Here is a 24,042-nt window from a genome sequence, read left to right on the forward strand (position 1 = left end):
AAACAGGTTTGTTCTGTTGCATTCCTACTAGAATTTGTGTTTGTTTTTTGTGATCGGCTTCAGCTGTTGTGTCCATATGAGGCATCCGGCAAATGCTTCCACGTAGTTCTTATAAAAACTTGAAGCTTTGGTTTAGTATAAAATTTTTATATAACATTTTACGCAGTTTTATTTCAATTCATTTACATGTACCTTAAGCGATGCAAACATACATTAAATACAGTTCGACCTGTTAATTCAAGAATGCACATTTTGTCTCACGCGTAAGGATTCATTCAGCAATGCAGTTGACCTCGATGGACTGACCTCGATCATAAGAAGGACCTCGATCTATTGATGTTGCATAACAGTAGCTAGGAAGACGGCTTGATTTAGAAACAATGTTACGTTATAATGCAACCTCAATAGCAAGTTATGATGGCATTGAAAGTTTTTCAGTCGCATAAAACTATTTTAATACAACACTTTCTTTGTATATGTGTTAATGCTCTTTGAAGAGCCCTACTTAGTATTCTGAAGAAGAAGATCGATCTAGAAGAAGATACATTAACATTTAATAATTACGTTAAAAATATAAAACTAGACAAGGAGTTTACGAACGGTTTTCCCCAAATTTATCTCAAAATTAAATTTGTTGACGGTTTATAGTGATGAAATTATGGTGTATAGATTCAAAATATTCTATATTTTGTAAAAATACAGTACTTTTTTATTTATTTTACATCAAACTGATCATGTTGATTGCTTCTAGCTATCTATATATCATTATTGCCGATCATTCCTTTAAAAGGAATACTTGTTAATGTTTGTTCCTAGTATTTAGCTTGATCTGCTTGTCAGAAAATTGTTGCTGTATTAGTCTTTATTGGAAAGATGTAAATACTTCATGAGCCCGATCTCTTCTATCACATGTCTTACCTTATAGAGGCTTGAAATTCATTATTGGTATGAGACCAAATGAAGAAATATGCATGTTTTAGTGGCTAGATTGAGACTGAATCTTTTTAATGATGGTGATGGTTCAGTACATATTTTTTTTTATTCCATACGTTATTTTACAAGTCTATTTAAATTTTATACCGTCCCGTGATTCATTCCAGAAGATTGTCTCCACATTACTTTAGGTTCGTCTATTCGCTTCTCAAATAGCTATGTTTGTTTTTTTGCAGTGTGTCCAGATGGATCCCGCCCTGTGAATTGTTTTGCCAATCCCTGTGATGTGTCCAATGGTTGCTACAACATACCAATGGCCTCCTGTCGGTATGATATAATATCTTTTTTTTACCTCTGTACTAAAACGCTATGAAAACAAACAGTTAAACTGCAAAGTGTCACATTTAGCATTGATTATGCTAAGTATCTGATTTCAATCCAATAGTTTTCACGACCTAAAAGCAAATGCCAGTTTAATTATCTTCCTATTTAAAAACAAAATTAGCTCTTTTGTAGCGTTAACTTTTACTCGTTAAATCATTAGAATGTTATGTTCTTTTTTTTCAGGCCATACTACTGTGGCGGGTGTTCCCGGCGCTGGTATGTAGGGTTCTTTGAAGTGACCAACTTCTGTTATCCACGCTGAGCTAAACTATATGTGTACAGCAAAAACTAATAAAATAGAATTCTGTAACTAAAGGCTTTCCATAAATTAAAAAATAATCCCACACCGCTGCTTTAATCGTTTGTAATTTCAAGAGAAATAGATACAATTTGGAATCTAAATATGACATCTAAAGAATATGTTTTTTGTTTGTTTTTGCATTTAAAAAAAATTAAATTGTTTGTTTGAATTATTAACTAATAATATTTTTTTAATGTTAAAAGTCATATTAAAAGAGGCAGGCAGAGAAAAAAATGTAGAGAAAGCTCATCTTTGATTTTTTTTTCGTATAAATAATATAGGGTGAAGAAATTAGTTAAGGGGATGAAGTTAATCAGAATTATCACAATTATTCCTTTCGGTTGAAATGAAAAATGACAATAACAAACTGTCAAACATCTCAAAATTTCATAAAACGAAATACTAATTCAAAGCAGAGCAACACAGACCTCTTAAAAGATAGAAAAAAGTTATATTCAATTTGTTGGGGCAGGTCTAATGGTTAATGTGTTGACCACACGGCCCTTTTAAGATGTCTCGACAATCCAATTATTATCTAATGAATATCTACTTGGTATCATTTTAAAAAATACTACTGTAACGTGCATCTTCGCTAGCCAATGGTTTTCGGTTTATGGGGAGCAAAGTGGACCGAAAAACCTTGGCTAGCGAAGATATAATAAAATTATGTAACTTGCAACGCGACCGAGCTGTGTGTATGTCTTACACCCTAGCGTTGCACTAGCTCCGTAAACTTGTTAACTCAGATTTTTGTTGAACACGAGAATAAGAAGAACAACTTTCTGTCGATTGGATAACAACTGTGGTCGACGGGTGTCTCCTGCAAATATATATCAAAATGGTGTCCCGCCTTCCAAATAAAAAAACAATTCACTGCTTTAACCGAGCGCTTCCTCCACTTTTGGCTGTGCTGCGCCTCTATGTTTAATGAAGAACGCGATTGTCTTATGGTTAGGCAATGCAAAAATCAAAACCAATTCCATCACAACACGATTTCACAAATCACAGAGGTATTATTATATAAATTGATAAACATAATTAATGATAAATATTAGGTATTTCATGTGACTTTTTTCCAGAATGTTTTAGCTTCAAACAAGATATATAAGTTTAAATATAACTGTTAAAACACGATACTGTTTCATTAGCTAGTAATATATAGCAAAAACGGTAAGGTAAACTACTTTTTCAAAGAAAAAATGATATTGAAAATTAATACTTACATTATACATACATTGTGTAAGTTTTAACTATGTGGAGCAATTCCTGATCCAGGAACGATGCCATTGGCTGTACAATCAGATCTACGATGGTCGAAGTTCAGGTAATGGACCTTTGGATGTACATGTACTAGTAATGAGATATTTCCCATATATCCCCCCCCCCCCATTTAAACAAATAAAGCTACCAGTTATTTAAGTGGTTCAATCCAAGAGGTGACAATGATGTGGTGACAATGTCAAAAAATCTTTTATAACAGCAACAAGATTTTGAGAAAAAAGAATGATCAGACATGTATAGCATCAGAAATGCCCCCGACCCCCCCCCCCCCCCCCCCATACCCCCTCCCCATTTTTTGGAGCATGTAGTTGAAGTGTAAAATCAGAAAATTAACAGTGAAAGTTATAGTAAGTATGTTAGTATGCACCCTTCAACCCTCCCTGGATTATTATTTACACGATTTGAGAACTTGATTTTTTTGACTTTTTGGATAAGTCTGCCCCCCCCCCCCTACACTTTCAAAAAGGTTGCTACGTGCCTGATCATTTATCCACGTGTATTTAATATGTTGAGCCGATTTAAAATGTCACCCTAACTTGACATAACCCCCTCCCCCGCACGCACACATATTTGATATATTGTCAGTAAAATTTCTACGTATTGCGCACACACAGTGCATAGCTTTGTCGTCAGACTAGTGATGACAAAGAGAGATAACTCGTTCAACAATGAGCGGCGTGAGAAGAGTCAGTGTGCTGGTCCTGGCGGCGGCTGTACTGGTGTACCTGTACAAAGCCTACCTACAGACCCCCCTCCCCGTGCTGTATAACGGCAGGGTCCATCCAGACTTCCAGGAAGTGGCTGACCTCTACAGGTAAGTGACGACGACCGCCAGAATCTATCACCGGTGTACCGTCAGGCTTGTACATAAAGTATATATATGGTATAGTACTTCGTTTATACAGGTATATGCAGCGGCAATTAAACAGAGTAACATTTTTAATGAAATATTTGATAGATTTTATGCATCATCATAGAATGTTCTAGACATTAACTGTGTGTATTACATTGTGTCCCTTCTTTCAAACCGGAATCCACATGTTTTCCTGCGTAAACAAACATTTGTTTGTCACTCTATGTAAAGCATGATTTAAAAATGGGGTCATTATTTAGAACAGTGTTATTGATTCTAAGACAGTTTGCTCAAGGTGATTTTTGATGTGGTGGGGTTTTTTTGTGTTTTGGCTTTTTTTTTTTGGGGGGGGGGGGGGTTATTTTTGTTATAAGCTCCAGTGTTTTCTTTATGATTACTTGAATATTGGAACGTGCACAATTCATTTCGTGTAAAAAATAACCCACATATAAAAAAAAATAACAAAATCAAAATTGAAGAAGAATCTGGGGGAATAAGCCGTTACAAATGCCCACGACCCTCTCATACGTCTTATAAAAAGTAATAAACGTACGAGTTAACTGGGCATTGAAACGGTGGGCAGTATTGTCCAAATGAAAATGTCCAAAAATGCGAGAAAGGGGCAATTGACATTTGAAAGGCGTAACTGCGCTTAAATTTTGTAGTATTTACATATACTTTTAACTGGCAAATTTACAATAACAATCACATACACACTGTACTCATTTAAAGATGTTGATTACTTTCTAACAATATTTAATTTACTAATTTACCTCAGTCATCGTTTACAACCCCTAACGCAGGGGAGTCGACAAAGAGTATGGGGAGTCGATTTTTCCGCTTCGGAGACAGAAAGAATTTAATTAACTCCTTTTGTAGGTATTCGAAACAAGTATTTTCAAAAGAAATATACAGTGGCATCGGAAGCAAATTGAAAGTGGGGGGAGGGGGGGGCTAGACTTATAAAAAATCTTGACAAGCCAAAAAAACGTCTTTGCTATGTCTAATTTTGCAAAAAAGTGGGGGGAGGGGCTAAGTCCCCCTTAGCCCCCCCCCCCCCCCCCCCCCCCCCCGGTTGATCTATACCACACGGAAGACAGCGATAGTCAAACCAGTAACGTATAACAAGCTTGTTATAGGTCACTGGTCAAACTTTGTGTTGGTCTTTGGTCCTAGTGGTCTTTGTGTCTTTTGGTAGAACTACTATGCTTTTTCTTTCACAACAAAACAAATGTGATTTTCCTGCCGATACAATTGGAAGTGAAATACATGCCTAGTTAATCGTTGAATTTTCTTTAGGCGCATACTGTACATTTGACTTAGCTTGTATTCTGCATTTTGTGCACAATTACATGCTTTTGTCCAGCGTATGTCCCTGTTGTGTTAACAAGACTCTCAAGGATTAAAAAATGGAACGTTTTATCTTGCCATTTCTTGCATGCACAACAACCATTTGTTTACAATATGAAATCGTGCAAGAGAATAACATACATTTTATAATTAACAAGCATTCTGAGAGTATTGCATAAGCAATACACGTCCCCTACCGGTTTGTATTATTCTATGAAAGCTTCCAAGCACACAACTATTTCAGAGCTATTGTAAACGAGATGTCATGCTTTAATCAGAGATAAAAAAAACAGAGGAAATTAAAACTATATAGTTAATATAGAAATTAAATAGGAAATGGTACCGTAAAATCATACTCTTTATTTCATCTCCTGTAATTTCGCCAAGTCTATTCTGTATTCGCTGGTAAAAATTTGTGAAAACAATGCACTGTTATGCACAATATCATTTCTTACCGTCTTCTGTACCCCGAATCAAACCAAACAGTTAAACAGCCCAACCCGACAACGAACCCGATTGTAATAATAATACAAAAAAACCCTGCCGATTAAATTTACAACACAATGCTTGACACTATTTTATAGAATTCATTTGTATGTTAGAAATGATAAAAGGAATGGTACAGGAAATGAATGGTACAAGTAACGCACAGTATACTGACTACATACTGACCTCGTTTATTCAGTTACACACCGAACCCGATAACGAACCCGAACATTAAAAAATTGGAATATAAAAAATTAATTTTCTCGAAAATATGTCAATCAGACGCTACAAAAGTGTAAACTTGATCTGTAGTTTGACATTTTGAAGCTGTTCAGCAAGTTTCATATTATTCCTCAAATGCATAAAGAAAAAAAGTTTGGAAAACTGAAGTGGGACAGACAGACGGACGGACCGACGGACTGACGGACGGACAGACAGACGGACGGACGGACAGACGGACTGACGGACGCAGAGGAGAGCTATAGTCCCCTCCGGTGAAACCGGTAGGGGACTAATAAAAGTAGTAGAAAAGTAGTAGAAATCGCATATCAAATATTTAAAGTTATTATAAGCAAATTTTTATTATTAAGAAAAAAAGGAAAATTACATTTTAACAATGTATATTATTAAGTAAAAAAAAAAAGAAAATTACATTCTAACAATGTAAACAAAAAGATAAACCAAAAAAAAACCCCATAATGCGTACGATTCGACAACCCACTTCTACAGTTACAATTGTTTAAAGAACTCCTCGCTTACCACTACACCACCGATTCGCTTGTTTAGATTCTATAATATAGCTGTTTTTATTGTTATCAGTTTTACGCAAACGACTGGACTTAGTCATTTAAAGACCAATCTTAAAAATTAAAAGAAGAAAACTTACTTTTTACCATAGAGAGGGTTTTCATACCATTTTTTTGGAAAATTGAAAAAGATAGACGTTAATATGTGTTAACAATATTCGTTCTTAAAATCAAAGTACTGAAGAACTGACGGGAGTTGATTTTGTCGATGTTTATTTATTTTAAAATCAATGATGTGTTGCATGACAAGTACATGTAGTTTCTAATTTGAATTACGCACATTTTTAAAATATGAATTTTTGGCTTTTTTCGACAAGAAAGTCGACAAACGCCCATATGAATCATGTTAAATAATATATAAAGATATAATTATTTCAATCAAACTATGTATCAGTAATAGAAATATTTCTCGAAAATTGTATGGATCCAAGCAATATTGAACTATAGTCTCGTTCAACCAAACGCTCGGCTGAAACCGTAAATCTCCGACAAGGATTTACGGAGACAGCCGAGCGTCGAGTTGAACGAGAATATATTGAACTCTGGCGTAGGAATACATACGACTACAAAAAATATTTAAATTGTTCGTAACATTTAAAATCTTTCTATTTTCAAGGTATTTTATAAATAAGTTTCCTTGAAAAACAATGCTTTTGCATACATTACATCGAATTTATCAATTATTTTCAAGAACTAAGTCTTGTCAGCAGCAATGATTTGTGCTGAGGTCCAAACACTGTTTCACTTTCGGTTTGTCTGAGTAAATGCATAGGAGAGTTGATTGAAATCAACTCCCAAAAATGGTACGATGACCCACTCTATGAAAAAATATAATTTGAACATCCGATTTCTATATCATTTTGTTGCCAAATTAGCATATAACTATTTTGTTGTCTTAATATCAATTTAATGTGAAGTTACTTTTTGTGGGTTATGGCAGCACTGAATGTACATGTGTATGATCACATATGTTTAATGAATGTAACGAAAGTGAAATTTGCTAGAAATAAAATATTTTTTTAAATTAACCTATGTGGTTTTTGCCTCTGCTTATTCCCCCATATTCTTTTAATACAAACTATTGTATCTATACTATATTATGCATTTGAAAGGGAGAGATCGTAACATTACTGTAATTCTTTAAACATATAGTACATGTGCATGTATATGTTCACCTAATATATCCTAATAATGTGTACTATTGCATCGCCACGTGGTGTCTTTTGCAAAGCGGGGAATATATGATCTCCCCGTTTTGCACACGTTTACATGACGATACTATTTCAATTATCTATTATATCCCTTACCAACCTTTAAATTTATTTGTGTACGAATTTTTTTTTTTAAATGTTTAATTCCCAAACCTGATGACTATAGAATGCTTTAAATCTCTGCTGTTTAGAGCCAATTTGGAGAAAGGAGTGGAGGTGGGCTCGTCTTTCGCAGCCTTTTACGAGGGTGAGCCGGTGGTTGACATCTGGGGAGGGTTCGCCGATGTGGCTACCAGGCGACCCTGGGCTGAGGATACCCTGTCTATCATCTTCTCCGCCACAAAAGGAGTCACCGCTTTGTTGGCGGCGCTCTTTGTTGACAGGTAAATAAGAAATAACCGCTTGTCTATCTATCTATCTGTCCGTCCGTCCGTCTCATTGTCTGTCTATATTTTACCGTTTTGGTAATGTTTTCCCGCCTTGTTACAGGGGGTGGTTGGATTACAGTAAACCAGTCTCACATTATTGGCCTGAGTTCGCACAGAACGGTAAAGACAACATCACTGTGGCGCTATTACTGAGTCATCAGGTAAATCACACGCGGAGGAATATAGTTCTTGACTGAAGCCTTGTATGTAGAAATATAACTTAGCTGTAATGGAAACGTGCAGTCATTTGAAACATTTGAACAAGTTCACAACAAATTGAATACTAAACCATTAACACAATGTTTATTCGCGCAGATTGTAAAAATGTGCTTTTATCAATAGGGAGGTCTTTTTATTACAAATGGAACTATACCTATGGAATGGATAGAGGAGAAACCAGAAAAGGTTTATGAGTTTTTAGAAAAACAAAGGCCTTATGTACCCCCAGGTGAGTCAGATGAATAGGCTCATTTTACCAAGTAATAAAATTTTGAATGAAAAATATAATATGAAGAAGAAAAAAACTTCTGCATCATATTTGAGAATGACAACTTGTTTATGTTTATTGCATTTCGATGTTACGATACAAACGAAGCGAAAGGGTCATGTATTTTTCAGTTCAGAGTAATATTTTCATGAGCAATTGCTATAAGTAGTAGCTATTTCTATCATGATGTTTGGTTGTTCGTAATGTTTTTCTAGCTACAGTAACTATACAATTACGTTGCGCCTGTTGTTAGTTCTGTTTTGGGTACTGTCTACGCGATCCATTTCACCAAGTTAGTTATGTTTGTAGACTCTCTATTTAAATAATGGCTACCACGGCGTGATATTTGTAACCATTTTAATAAGAGCTTGGACTTTTGGTAGTTGTGTCAAACAGCACTATGACGTAGGCATGTCTATTTCATTGCTGGCCACTCAGGCATGTCTCTTTGAAATCAACAAGATTCGTCTGGCTTTTGAGCTAAGACTATGCAATCGATGCATATTTCGCTTAAAACCGCGTCATCTTTAACTTGTTTTGGTGCAAGAAATAGATAGCTACGCCCTACTGAAAGTCCAAGGTCTTGTTCAAATGGTTCTAATGGTATGTCTGCAAACTCTCTTTGTTTTAGGTACTGGATATGCCTACCACAGCATTATCTTTAACGGCATGTTTGTAATTCACTTTGTTTTAGGTAGTGGATACGCCTACCATGGTATTACGTTTGGTCTGTACGTAGATTCTCTTTTGACAAAGGCGGATCCAAAACACAGACGGGTGGACCAGATTTTCAAAGAAGAAATAGGCGATAAATTTGGTATGAAATTTGAATCAAATTTGAAATAATGGCAATATCACGTTTTTTATTGTGTGAATTTACATAACACGTGAATCAGTAAGTTGTTCTAGAGTTGGCGTTTATATGTCTTTACAGGTATAGAAATGTATCACGGTCTGCCAAATCAGCTGTTTTACCGCGCCGCGCGGCACGAGACTAACCCCCTGTACGTGACTCTGTGGAACGTGATAGCTAACCTTGACATGGAACCCATCACACTGCTGGGCAGCCTGGCGCTCTCCGGCTCCTTGCTGACCAAGATAGCTTACTCTGGCACTGATCAACTCCCGTCGGTAAATAATTTTACAACAGGCAATTTACCGTCAGTATATGTTAATATATATCAAAAATCATAGAAATAGACATGTTTGTAAAAAGAAGGCGCAGTAGGTTACTCTAAAAATTTTAACATGCTCATTAATCACAATCTAGGATATTAAAATATAAAATATTTTCAATTAATGTTTGGGTGCATAGCATGTAATCATTGAATAATTAATAATATTTGATCTAGTGTTAATGGTTTCGGCATAGAGTCTTTATAAAAGTCACCAAGCTATTATTGTTCAGGTGAGCGAAGTCGTCCCTGGGCCTCTTGTTATTGATATGATTCAATATGCGACCTCTGTCCTTAACTTTTTTCTGATTTAATGCATGTACCTAGTATCTTACATGATTTACTTTAACCAAGGGACTTTGTGCATTATTTGATTTGATGTTCCTGTCAGTATGACTGGTCATTGAAGGTTTGAGAGACGGCAAACGTAACTTGGATTCTGTATCGAACATTACACATTGTTCTCTGAGATTATTATCAAACTCTGACAAGTCCTATTGTTGGTAGGAATTATCGTTCAACACCCCTGAATACAGCAGGATCCCCCAGTCCTCCATGAATGGTTATAGCAACGCTAGAAACCTGGCCAAGCTGTACGGGATCGTAGCTAATGGCGGGAAAACTAAAGAAGGAGTGCTGCTCTCACAGAAGGCCATAGAGACGCTGAAACAGCCCCTGACCAGCGGGGACAGCGTGGACAAAATCATCAACCTGACGATTGGTTACGGTGTTGTGGTGATGACGGACGAACGGGTAAGGAATATAACGGGGTTTTCTATATTATTATGTATGAAACTTTATGCTGATGTATTGTGACATCTATGCTAATGATTGCAATGTATCGCAAATAAATGTTTATATCACTATTCAAACAATTTGCAGTATTCTAGCCATTTCATTACACAAGTTACTAAATTCAAAACATTTGTTTTGAAAACTTTTTTTATTATCTTATAAAGTGTACTCGTATAAAAATGATAGCATGTTGCACAGAAAAATCGTATTATGAAAACAGCGGATGGAGAGGAAAGATCTACTATTATTCTGTATCTTTATCATTATCAAGGGTAACGTTATTTTCGGACACGATGGCTCCGGGGGTCAGTCGGCCATTGCTGACCCCACCCTGAAGACAGGCATGGCTTACGTCACGGGTCGGTTGAAGAGCATCAGCGTCAAGGGTGACCGGGAGAACTTCCAGTACCGGGCCGCTTACTACCGGTGTCTGGAACGTCACATCCGGAACAAACGGAAGTCAAAGACATAATCAAAGGCATACCTAGGGGAACTCCGTAATAATCTATCAACAATGCCTAAATCTTAGGAGGTTTTTTCTTGTGAAATTTTTTTTTTTTTCTTAAAATTGTATTTTTTTTCTCAGGGAGATCCTGTTTGTAAATGGGTTTTTTTCATCTCCTATGGGTTTACCTGGTATTTTCTGAATTCCTTTTTTCGGTACATTCAGATAACCAGGAAGTGATATATAACATAATTAACATTACTAATAATCATCGATTTCCTTTTTTACTTTCGAACTTAATGTGTGAAACAGTAAATATGTGTATTTCAGGGATATCCTGTTGGCAGATTTTTTGCAAATTGTATTGATTAACCCGGTGTTGTCTCATTATCTACTTTATTTACCGGAAACTAGTCTACTTGAAAGTCAATAAAGATTATAAACTTTTGAACTCCATCTTTTTTATATTAGTTTTCTAAAATTCACCCATAGTAGAAAGTTATTGTATTGATAAGTGGATGCTTGTGTGAGTCGTTTAATTGTCCCATGCATGTGATAAAATAAAGATGTCATCTTTCTCGGAATTAGATCGACAGCCATTTTCACTTGTATTAGTGTAATTATACAAAAACTGAATGGGCTGTTAAGTAGCTCATTGTTCGGTGATCGCCCCGTGATGCATTTAGACTTCCGGTATCCGCTTTGCTGTCCGTTTATATCGGACAGTGCGCTCGTAATGAGAGCTGTCAATCGTTTCCTACGGTAGTTTAGGACATTGTTCAGGGACTTGTTATCATAAGAGACCCAGCAATCTCTAACTGAGGCTTTAATTGTACTTAATGAAGCTGTACGACTTAGATAAATATACCATGTACAAGAAGCGCATTTATATTAGTCAAGAGTTTGGATCGTTTTGGAGATAAAAACCTTTACACATAACACGCTCACTTTTGTTCTTCTTAATGGTATTGGAGAAAGTTACTGGTTATCTTCGCTTTTCATGTGAATGCACATTGAAGGTTAAAGACATGCATTGTTACAGTGTGAACATGACATACAGTGTGCGTACACGTCTGTCGTTGGTTGTATTCTCCGGGTCCAGATGAAATGTTTATGACGGTGCTTTGAATAACATTATTGACATCATTCAAACGTTTTGATAAGAGTATGTTTACCTCATCTCACTGCAGACGTATCGGCAATGGAAATCCTATTTGTTGTATTATACGATGTATTATTCTTCCGGTATCCGTTTTAGCGCGTTTACTGGGCTGGCCACAGTAGCATTGGCAACAGACTTATTTGTGTTTCCTGTGTACCTTCCTGTTTAGTTTTGATATTATCGTCATTTGCTTTATGAGTATCTGTGATAATTACATGTCAATTAATCGCCCGCCCCGAGGAATGTGATCAATTGACCGATCGCTACCTGCTCGCCATGGAAGAAAACACCACTGAAGGTCCTACACCGGTGACACAGAGCTTGTTGGTCCTGAATCTGTCTCTGACCGAGAACCAGAGAGAGATTCTGGAGAGGGTGAATGATGAGCGGGCCCACCTCCTCACCCCCGTCATCGCGTTCCTCTCCCTTCTCATGGTCCTCGGGATCGTAGGCAATCTTCTTGTGTTATATGTGTACGAATTCCGATTTAAACGCTCCAGTTCTCGCGCTTTTATTCTCTGCCTGGCAATGCTGGACTTCGTGGCTTGTGTGATAGGAATGCCTTACCATATTTATGACATGTACCATACTTACATCTACTATGACGAGGCCTCTTGTAAAGGACTGTCCTATATACTTGGAGTTACTGTGACAGCCTCTTCTATTATCTTGACTATAATCGCCATTGACAGATACCAAAAAATATGCAAACCGTTTGGAAAACAGATCTCGGATCTTGGAACTAAAAAGGCGTGTGTTGCCTCGGTGATTGTGGCGATTGTATTTAGCATCCCGCACATCGTTATGTACGGCAATGCCTCTATAGAAGTCGAGGGCGCGAATTTTACCGGAGTGGAATGCTACATTAAAGATGAATACGAGGAGTCTTCCACGTCTTATATTTATTTTGGGTTTTTCTTTTTCCTGTTTATAACCACAACAACGGCTCTGATAGTGCTGTATTCTCTAGTTGGATGCAAGATCCGACGGCGGGCATCCAACATCAGCTCGGATAATGGGTCCACCAGAAAGGAGAGACCTGTCGCAAAGGCCAGGTCCTTCAGTATTTGTGGGTCCGATCCGGAAACATCCAACGAGATTCTGTCGGAGACGGACGACAGTATATCCGCCATTAAAGTGAAGACCATCTCCTACAAAAAAGGAAACGCGGAGAGCATGTCGGAATGTAAGTTGGAGTACGAGAACGCTGCGACGCCGATTTTCACAGGCGTCAAACAACAGGATAGAGACTCCAGCGCCTCTCGGAATTCGCAGGCGAGATCCCCAAACTCACCGATGATTCGGAACGCAGTGAGGGGAGAGAGCCGAAAGAAAAAGAAGTTTCTGGACATTTACAGACGACAGACAATGTCTATCAGTGATGAGGACAGCGAAGAAGGCCGAGAACAAAGTCAGCGGTCCTTTCGGAGCTCCTTGTCAGGAAAGTCGCTTTCTAAAAGACAAAAACGGACGGTCAGAATTACGGGAATGTTATTTATGATAACGCTGGTTTATATTATCAGCTATCTCCCCCATCTGGTGCTTCTGATCCTGGAGTTTATGGACCCCGCAGGCTTCGAGAACCTGTCTCCGTGGGCTTTCACGGGCTATAACTTACTCCTCAGATCCTATTTTATAAACAATATGGCGAACCCCATTGTTTATGGATTTCTTGATCCTAAATTCAAATACGAAGTTGTGTTTTTGTTTAAAAGCTGTATGAATTGCAAGCAAAGGAGTATCTCTCGGCGGTGAATTGATGGAGACGAATTTAATATTTTGTTTTATGTCTTTCAAATGTTTATGTTCAAATCCCGATGAAAAGAATGTGCAGTGACATAATTTTCATATTATTGCAATGCCAAAGAATATATTTATTTATTATTGTTTATATTTATAAGCTTTGTAAGATTGTTAAAGAATATTTCCTAAGTTGACGCTTTTAGAATAAAAATCACGTGCAAGCTTTTTTCTCAAGTTCTTCAAGTACAGGAAAAATCTATGGAAGTGAGGAATAAGAGTGAATATTTTCTGGAATAAACAGACTGAATTAAGGGTAATATTTTAATGAATGTATTAAAATATACAAATAACAAGATGCATTCTCAGTTACAAATAATGATCTTACTTCACCCCCCCCCCCCCTCTATCCCCGGAGAAAATAATAAAATTTACAAAATTGCAAATTGTATTTATTATTGCATTTGATTTTGTCTATGCCGTTTAATAATAAATTCAAAATTCTTCTATTTTTCTCAAAGAATGTGGTTTTCCATATGCGTACAAATCGTAAAAAAAATTATCAAACAAATTTTCAATTTCATTTTTTTAACAAATATCGCATCAGATGCACAGTATTTCTTCATCTGAATGAAATAAGTATTTGTTTTCCCTCGGACTGAAATGTCACATTTTCATTGGATTAAACATGGCACGTGATTGCCTCATATATCTCTATGTAGGTTCTTTGAGGATTAATATTAGGCAATGTGGCCGTCATTGGCCGCCGCCGCACCTACTCATCTCGATATTTCATATTATTTACACAGAAATCGTGTTCAGTAAGTCATTAAAATATTTAGAGTAGCGGCCTTTGAAATTATTTTTAAATTAGAGTAGTTGCCCTTTGAATATTGACGTCACATTGTTGTGTCTGGAGCAGAACAAAATGGCAGCGTCTAGGCCTAAATTTGCTCAAATCTCTGCAGAGGTTTAAAATTGAATAGCAACAAAACATTGTAAGTAATATGGGTGAAGCGAAGATTTTTAAAGCGCATTTGAAAGGTGGTATTGATAATTTTGAAGAGTTTAAATGAGTTTAATTGGACGAGATATAAGGCATCTTGTATACATGGCTTTGCGTAGATCACCGCTATTTGTGAATGAATATGTCGCTTGATAGTCCTCGGGAAAACAAAACACTTATTAGGTTAGTTACTGACTCACTACGGAAATATATTGGGTTGATCAATCTCATAGACGGCTCGGCTTCGCCTCGCCATCTATGAGATTGATCAACCCAATATATTTCCGTAGTGAGTCAGTAACTAACCTAATAAGTAATAATATTTTCCGGACACTTGATTCCCTGAGATCTGCGCATGATTTTCTATTTCCTTTAACAGGATCACTAACCTTAATTGCCGAGCCATACGCCACTACCCAGAGTCTCACTGTATTATTTATTCAGGGACCAACATTTAGTTTTGTATTCGGATCATCACACCACCAAATTTATATAAAGTTTGAGGGGAGAGCCCCCCCTCCCCCCCCCCCCCATTAGCAGCGGCCTGACTTCTTACAATATATCGTATATAAAGCTAGAGGAAGAGCCCCCCCCCCCCTTCAATAGTAGCGGCCTAACTTCTTACAATATATCGAATATAAAATTAGAGGGGAGAGCCCCCACAACCCCCCCCCCCCCTCAATAGCAGCGGCCTGTCTTCTTACAATATATCGTATATAAAGCTAGAGGGGAGACCCCCCCCCCCTCAATAGTAGCGGCCTGACTTCTTACAATATATCGAATATAAAATTAGAGGGGAGAGCCCCCCCCCCCCCTCAATAGCAGCGGCCTGTCTTCTTACAATATATCGTATATAAAGCTAGAGGGGAGAGCCCCCCCCCCCCCCATTAGTAGCGGTCTGACTTCTTACAATATATCGAATATAAAATTAGAGGGGAGAGCGCCCCCCCCCCCCCCCCAATTAGAAACGGTCTGACTTCCTACATTATATCAAGTGCACAAATGTGAAACAAGTATGGTGTAAACTCGTTGAAACAGACATAGCGGACTTTTCTTATATAAGGTCATTCAAGGATTAAATAACGTATTTATACTATGTTACAGTGCATTTCATCCCATGCGTCATATCATCTGTGAAGTCGGTAACGATGTGTGACGTACATATATCGTTTTGTTTTTGGTTTTGGTTTTTTGTGTTTTTTTTGGGCCCCGGGGGGTCAAGGAATTGGACGTCTTATATTTTGGTTTAATACATGTACGGTTTTTGTACATAGTTGTGGAGTGTTCTCTTTTTTGGTTGAATACTTACAACCGTATTTGTCTGTGATAACATCAAATTTGAACCCTATAGCCCAATAATTTCATAAAAGATGAGCGACAGAAAATGGGCGTGTCTTATTGCATAACGGGAAAACGGTATTGGTTGCGCTGCGTAGTAATACATACCATGTGCAACATGAAAAATAAAATGTTGTTTTAATATACAGATTTGTTGTTTAATATACAAATTGCTTGTTATAAGATGTTGTTTTAATATACAAATTGGAAATAATATAAATATAAGATATAAGGAACCATTCTTTGAATATTATGAAATGATAATTTTGGTCGGAATGTGGTCAAATTTATCATAAAGCTTCGGGCTTTATTGGAATTGACCCCGCTCGACCAAAATTTTCACCTCATAATACTCAAAGAATGATGCCTTCATTCCTCAATTATATTTTATTGAAACAAACGCTATTATTGAATTTAAAAGTTACAAAATAATGATTCAAAATATTTATTTGCATCGTACATAATATTCTTTGCGAGCACATATTTGCTTTTGACGTTGAATATGAAGCCCCTATATTTCAGTAGATTCTTAAGATTTAGTCGAATCCCATTGCTCTGTCTCCGCAAGCATCCAAAATTTACGGTCACAATTTTTCTTGAAATAGATATGAGTTTATATACAAGTATAATTGGGCCTCAGAAACAAACGGCTATTGAAAAACTTTAGTATCAAAAATCATATTCTGGTAATTGAGTTCCCAAATTAAGCACTGAATTCAACCCGAACTCCACATTTGCAAAAACCATAAAACATAACACGTAACTTTACAAAAGACACATTTTATTTGTAGTGGTTTTAAAATTCAGTACTGTTTTACAGATCCTAAAACATATCAAAAATTTGAATCATTATGATAATTCGGTACGACTGAACTTCAACCCAAGCCTCAGGAACAAAACATAGTTGTTTAATACGGATATCCAATGGTTAATGATAAATCTGTTCTGCACCGAACAAAGAATTGCATAAAATGTTCATGCATTGATGTGTAAAAAAGGCTACCACAACTTGTCAAGAACAACCATACCGACAAAATATTAATGGAATGTTTCCGATTCGGCTGGATTTTGCAACGGAGTTATATTATCAAAGATGTAACCTTTTTTTTTTTACAAAAACATCGCTTGTTGCTAAACAAAGAAACGTTTGATACCAAACAGATTGCAACGGGGGAGAGGGCCACAAGCGGTTGATTATAACAAATAAATCATTGCCTGTTGTTCACTTAAGTAAAGGAACAAGTTAGCTCTACACCTTTTGTCTGCCCATCCTCTTCGAAAAGCATTAATCTGAAGTAACTAAATATTTCTGTAAACAAAATGAAGAAAAATATTTCATTTACTACTTAATCACTTTTTTGTGAACAAGGAGATTTTGACAATACTGATGTTATGTGTAACTGAGTCCTAGAACACCGCCCAATACAGAATATGTTTATACAGTACCGACATGCAGAACAACAAACCAAGAATGTTTTGTATACGAAATGTTCCATTTTATTTAGATAGATCAACATGAAACATTTAGAACATAGTGCAGATTTGGGTCTTCATAAACCTGCAAATAATTAAAATTCAGGATGCCATCAACACTTGTAATCATTTATATAATCTAAGGGGTAAATAAAAAAGCAAAGAAAATGTTGTACTTGTGTTATCCTACTTTCACTTTTGGACGGTGGTGCGTAGGTTATCAATGGCCACAGCTCCGTAAAAATCCCACGTATCTCCACCAGTAACCGCCGAGAAATAGTACTGAGGGAAATAGAAACCAGCCACATATAAACAATTCTATGTAACATGTTTATATAAATTATACAACATGAAGTCGGCAATTACTATAGAACTGAAGGAAAATGGACAGCATTTAGACAGCCATAATATATGTTTATAATATGTATATATGCCGATAATGTACGCATAGGGAGTGAGAGGCCCATAAACACATCAAAGACAACTACTGAAAGAAGGAGAGATAACTTAGTACAAAATCAATCCATCTCTCTCTCTCTCTCTCTCTCTCTCTCTCTCTCTCTCTCTCTCTCTCTCTGTTAGTTATTACCTGTATATTGTACCCCCCTGCTATGCTGTAGCTGAAGGATTTCCAGATTCCGTTGTTCCCTGTGTCAAAAAGGAGATGGTAAGTCCCGTAACCATCTGTATCAAGCATGTGGAAGTTTAGAACCCCGTTACCGTACGTCGTGTAGTCAAACTCAATCAGCAAGCTGTTTTCTGCAATATCAGATTTGAAATGCATTTTGAATTAAGCCATCTACGAATCATCCGGAATATTAAATGAATTCCAGAAAATCAGGGTTAACGAAGGTGTTAAACATAATATTAATTAATATTTTAAATTTTCAGATCGGCCCTCCTTTTACGAATAACAATCTTTATATTGGCATATTCCATATACTCGCAATCAATTTGCATATAATAAAGTTACTAAATCAGTGAACGTGATTCCGAGCATTTTTATTTCTTGTTTCAATGCTTATTCATTTCATGAGTTGATAAATTTTCTATTTTTACTTCACTCAGTGTCTTAAAGATCGGTTCCTCGGTGATATCTTTATTTTCTATCTAATGATTTAATAAGACATACGTTAAACTAGACATATCTCCTGATTAAAGCACTGTTAAAATTCATCTGGCTTGTTTAGTCAAATTTGTTTATTAAATTACTTTCCATTAAAAACTTCGAAAGTTTTAATAGAGTTAATGGACAATTAACATAGAAAAGACCCACGCATTTAATAAATAAGTTAACTTTTTCAAACAAAATTGCGGTCAATATGGCGGCGCCCAGGAGCTGGAAGTAAAATTTTCAGCCCTTAGTACCATAGATTCATCTTCCATTTTTCATTGATTTTCTTATATACGTGTTACCATTAAGCCTTGCTTCGCGAGGCGGGCTTCGTTCGCCTCTCGCTACGCTCGATATTAAAAATTAAAGTACTGAAGTACTGACGGGAGTTGATTTTATCGATTATCATTTATTCAAAATCAACGATATGTGATTTTGCATGGCAAGTAGTATCAGAAATCGAAATATTTCTGAGAAATTGTATGGATCCAGGCAAGATTGAACTCTTGTCTTGTACAACCAAACGCTCGGCTGTCTCCGTTTATCTTCCACAATCAAGAGAGACTCTGTTTTGTCGGATATTAACGGAGAAAGCCAAGCGTCTGGTTGAACGAGACTAGATTGAACTCTAGCGTAGGAATACATACGACTTTAAAAAATATCTAAACTGTTTGTACAATTTAAAATCTTACTATTTTCATGGTATTAATAAATAAGTTTTCTTGAAAAACAATGCTTCAGAATACATAGCATCGAATTTATCGATTATTTTCAAGAACTAAGTGTTGTCAGCGGTATTGATTTGTGCTTAGGTCCAAACACTGTTTCACTTTCGCTTTGCCCGAGTAAGTGCAAAGGAGAGTTAATTAAAATCAACTCCCAAAAAGTAGTGCAAGGCGCCATGCGTGCGCAAATAGTTAATCTCTCATATTAATACAGCTGTGATCGGCCAAAGCTGACCACAAAAACAGTAGGGTTCCATTTCTGTAACGACTAATTTGATTGGATGATATTTGTTGATAGTTTGCTCATTAAAACGAGCGTCGAAGCATAAACAGAGGAACGGGTGATGAAGAGAGGTCAACCGTGGGTTCCCACCGATCGCAGTCGTGGTGCGTCTTAAATGTTCTAATGTGACACGAAGTTTAAAATGAGTTACCTGTGTATATAGGATCAGAGTACAGCTGTGTGTGATAGTGGCATGTAGTGTCACTCTGTACCAAGGCGTAACTATTACCCTCTGTTCCCCTTCCGATGTATTCCGAATACTTATCAAAAAGTGAAGAAAACACTTCTTAAGTAGTTTACAGAAGTGAAAATATATGTTCAAAGAACAACATTCTAATATATTTACATTTGTAAATTTTTACATTTCCTTTTTTAAGGGAGGGAGTAATAAAAAGCACTTCTTAGTTCATTCTCCTAAGCCTTTAAAATACAATGGTACATGTACATGAGGTACAAAATTGTGTTAATTGCGTTAACAAACTGATTCACCATAGACCATACACGATTGCGTACTACTTTTCAAACATAAACCTTATCTTAAAAAATCAAATGGATTTTTTTCAATAATCTCTATATTTTTGTTAAAACCAAATTTCACAACCATAGAGCAATACTGGTACTACAACTTTATCAAACAGACCAAACGGTTTTTCTAGGGGTAGATTAAAAAGTCTTCTTTCTTATAGTATTTATGTCTTTGTAAAACGATCCACTTCCGTAAAATACAGCGTGACATACCGTGGCGAGTTGGAAGTCGACTTCATTGCCTGGGTCACTGGTCAGCCCCAGCTCTGTCTCAAAGCCATACTTCTGGACGTGATGTGTCACTGATTACATAGAAAAACTATTATTACAGCAACGTGCTAAATTTAAAACCATTTACAATACAGTGAACGATTGATTCCTGATTGATTTATCGATATTTTCATTGATTAATAAATTGATTGATTGATTGTACAATTATCATACATGTATATAGTGTTTGGTGAAATTTTGACTTTCTTTTTTTCTAAGAGGGGAATATTTTATATTAAATGATCAGAAATGAGAATATAATCATTAGCTTATAGCATGTTATTGTTGCATTCATAAATATTTCGTCATTTTAAAAAAGTGTGAAGTATGTTGAAACCTATCACTTCCTGTACGTTTTTTTAATGTTACAGAAATGTGTACAACGGTTGTCAGTTCAAATGGTTCATTATTGTACGCTATAAATAAGGAACTACTAATTGTGTACCTTTTCATGAAATACTTTCTAACTATTATATGATTGTTTCCTGCTTGTATAATAAAGTACCTTCTTTATCACACACGTGACCGGTCCAGCCCGGGGCACATTCACAGTGAGACTCATGGTGACAGGTGGCGTTGTTCTTACAGGGGACCGTCTCACAATCAATTACCACGATCACTGTCTGGATATAGAAGACAATGTGATTGATAGCTTAAAATCTGTGTTCCTACAGGGGACCGTCTCACAGTCAGGGACTACTCTCAGTCTGAACTGATGTCATTGCTGTTCACTTTTTTAAAACGCATGTTTACGACTTAAAGAAGCGATATACAAGCCTGATATACCTGATGTAATAGGTGTTGCTTATTTAAATTGAAATTATGTTGGTAAGGAATGAAGATGATGGTGAAGTTGTAAAATATTATAATAATAAATTGGTATAAAGAAATAATTACCCTATTGAGTCTTCTGGATAGCCGTGCAGTTCTGATGTGAGTGTCGAGAGAACTTGGAGCCAAGACTTGTCGCTTCAAAACGCTTCTAGATGGTCCCTATCAAAACAGATGCTATGAATCATACACATACTTTAACGAAATCAACACGTAACCGTAGATATGTAGTCTTTCATTCATCAATATTTTCACTTATTTCAAAAACTTTACATAACAAATTCAAAATGCATGACTAACTGAATATTAGCAATTATGGATGTAATTTGATATTTTTTAAGCCATATTTACATGTATATTAATATACGTGATGTTAAGGTGTTCAAAGTGTTTTTTTTCGTTTTAAGACAATACAGTAAAACCCAGTTATAGCGAAGTCCTAGGGACCAATGGATTTACTTCTATATATCCGTAATTCTTTATAACGGGTTACGAATTCTTAATTATAACTATAGCGAATTCGCAAATACATGTTTTCTTTCACCAGACTATAATTTTTGCTAATTGAGGCTTTTGATACCTTAAATAATCGGATTGTGAATTGAAAAATTTATATAAAAACAAATTTCATTTAACCTATTATGTTAAATGGTAGTGCAAACTTTTTTTAAACTGTAACTATATTTTATAAGTTATTATTCACCTTTAGGGGACTCAAAATCAGTTCGCTATATCGATAAATTTGTTTTATCCGAATTCGTTAGAACCATAGAATTTGGCAAATATGTGTTAAGGTATACGTTTACTCCACTGATGATAATTGAAAAACCATCTATTGTTTGTTAAAGACCTATCATGGTAGTGCTGTTTTTCACTTTCAAAAAAGTAGGTCAATTACCTACTTTTTGAGATAATGGCCATTGAATATTTTTTGAAAATTTAAGAGAAGTCCCTAAAAAATTACACTATAATTGAAATTTTATTAATTGTGAAAATGATACAAATTGCTACACTCTTTTAAAAATAAAATACAGTTAATGAATGGCAGTGACACTAAACAGACACAAAGCATTAAGTTTTCATTTACAAATTTTATGAATATTCCAGTTCGAATTTCCTCTATCAGTTTTCAAATTCCTACCCATTTTTTTATTCAATTTTACAAAAAACTGTATGGTGATAATACTAAAACAATTATAGCATTAAACTAGGTATATTGACCTTACTCCAGAAGTTACAAGAGGTCAATGAACAAAATTTTGAGATATTTTGTCTTTTATCGTTTTTAAGCATTTTACAATATTTTTGAAGTGTGTACCATTTGAAAATCTAAACGATAAAGTGAGATAAAACCAACAGAAAATATGCAAAATTATGTTGACTAACAAATAAAATCTTAACTTTTAATATTATAGAACTACCAAACATATTTCAGTGAAAAACAAAATCTGAAAATATTTTAGTCCGAAATTCCTCTGTTTTGCGAAAAGTCCAACTTTGTTTGAGCCTAATTCCATAATATGGTAAAAAAAAAAATTAAATGGTTTGTCAATAATAATTCATTTCATAATACTTTTAGTGTTTAGAACAAATTTTACTCATGACAATGAACTTTATAACAATCCGAATTTGAAAACTTAAACCTTGAGTAAACAACGTCCTTAAGAACTTTACCAGGGACTCAAAAAAACTTTGCTATATCCGAGAATTCGATATCCGTGTTTGTACTACACAAGTTTTATTGTAAAATTATCTCCTGTAATTAATTGTTAACATATAATAATCAAAACTTTTTTCAAAGAAATTTATATTGAAACGTATTAAGTTTTGGTTACTTTACGTCCCGTATAAGCATTTTTCATTGCATGTTTAATAAATAAAAGTAAGATATGCGGCCTGGATGTATCACTTTCTTCCGAATTTACAGAGACTGTCCAATTTAAATGGTTAGTAAAAACGTACTTGTCAGAACATTAATAAACTGATAGATGTACTGAATATGCTCTTAATTGATTTCATATATATTAGTTCTGGGGCTCAACAAAAACCAAAGTACATGTAAATACCGTCGTAGTTCCTAGATGTAAGATTACTGTTAAACTTACTGGTCTGAGGGCCCAACATCCCAGGAAACAAATCAGAAGGCTGACGGTCACTTGCGCGATCATTGTTTTTAGTTACATTTGTTCACAAAACAAGTATTTCTTTTATACAGTCTGAAAACGATGATTGTGATAAGAGTGTACTGTTATAATGATAAGTGGACTTGATATCATCCTCTGAAACAAGGCGAATCTCTACATCTCATCTAATGATTTGTTTTTCCATAATGATTTTCACTAGCTGATACAAAAGTTCATCAAGTTTTGGGCCTTTTATAGACCTACCTGAGCGTCAACACCTGACTAGCAGGGTACTTGTATGAATACATCGTTTCCAGCCGCTCAGAATTATGTTTGAATTGAAAGAAAAAGATGTTTCCTTTTGATTTAATTGATTTTGAATAAAATATTTCTTAGCATATATTTGTAAAGTTATGTACTTTGTACATCCTGTACATGAACATATTTCCATTTATTATTCATATAGAAAAGAGCTTTCTGTCAAGATTCAAAATAAATTTTCCGGCTTTCACGTTCA

General features: G+C 35.7%; 2 protein-coding genes and 1 non-coding gene across 4 annotated transcripts; 2 read left to right on the forward strand and 1 right to left on the reverse strand.

Moving 5' to 3' along the window:
• The first annotated feature begins 3,528 nt into the window (after positions 1–3,528).
• LOC105318352 (beta-lactamase domain-containing protein 2) lies at positions 3,529–11,386 on the forward strand. The gene is made up of 8 exons (XM_011415409.4): positions 3,529–3,713; positions 7,797–7,988; positions 8,095–8,194; positions 8,376–8,481; positions 9,215–9,337; positions 9,455–9,651; positions 10,203–10,448; positions 10,762–11,386. Exons 1-8 carry the CDS (start codon positions 3,568–3,570, stop codon positions 10,960–10,962), a joined length of 1,311 nt encoding a protein of 436 aa, XP_011413711.3. The 5' UTR covers positions 3,529–3,567; the 3' UTR covers positions 10,963–11,386.
• A 593-nt stretch (positions 11,387–11,979) lies between these two features.
• Positions 11,980–14,066, forward strand: LOC105318351 (neuromedin-U receptor 2). The gene has a single exon (XR_010713810.1). It is a non-coding gene; the product is annotated as a neuromedin-U receptor 2 (transcript).
• Positions 14,067–17,606: 3,540 nt separating this feature from the next.
• LOC105318350 (uncharacterized) lies at positions 17,607–23,573 on the reverse strand. 2 transcript variants are annotated; one of them, XM_011415407.4, is made up of 8 exons: positions 23,508–23,573; positions 21,469–21,564; positions 21,077–21,194; positions 20,515–20,603; positions 19,928–20,036; positions 18,244–18,413; positions 17,845–17,936; positions 17,607–17,739 (listed from the first exon to the last, which is right to left on the reverse strand). In XM_011415407.4, exons 1-7 carry the CDS (start codon positions 23,568–23,570, stop codon positions 17,847–17,849), a joined length of 735 nt encoding a protein of 244 aa, XP_011413709.3. In that variant the 5' UTR covers positions 23,571–23,573; the 3' UTR covers positions 17,607–17,739; positions 17,845–17,846. The 2 variants fall into 2 exon arrangements, with proteins under 2 accessions (XP_011413709.3, XP_065941001.1); XM_066084929.1 differs by having other exon boundaries at positions 17,684–17,739; positions 17,831–17,936.
• Positions 23,574–24,042: the final 469 nt, after the last annotated feature.

The sequence above is a fragment of the Magallana gigas genome, chromosome 5 (assembly GCF_963853765.1).
Source record: "Magallana gigas chromosome 5, xbMagGiga1.1, whole genome shotgun sequence".
NCBI lineage: Eukaryota > Metazoa > Mollusca > Bivalvia > Ostreida > Ostreidae > Magallana > Magallana gigas.

Coding starts and splice junctions, on each gene's coding strand:
- LOC105318352 (XM_011415409.4), top strand. CDS start 3,568: ATGAGCGGCGTGAGAAGAGTCAGTGTGCTGGTCCTGGCGGCGGCTGTA. Junction 8,482..9,214: donor AAGGCCTTATGTACCCCCAG/GTGAGTCAGATG, acceptor ACTTTGTTTTAG/GTAGTGGATACGCCTACCAT. Junction 9,338..9,454: donor AGAAATAGGCGATAAATTTG/GTATGAAATTTG, acceptor ATGTCTTTACAG/GTATAGAAATGTATCACGGT.
- LOC105318350 (XM_011415407.4), bottom strand. CDS start 23,570: ATGATCGCGCAAGTGACCGTCAGCCTTCTGATTTGTTTCCTGGGATGT. Junction 20,604..21,076: donor TCACGTGTGTGATAAAGAAG/GTACTTTATTAT, acceptor CTATGTAATCAG/TGACACATCACGTCCAGAAG. Junction 17,937..18,243: donor CAGGGGGGTACAATATACAG/GTAATAACTAAC, acceptor TATTTCCCTCAG/TACTATTTCTCGGCGGTTAC.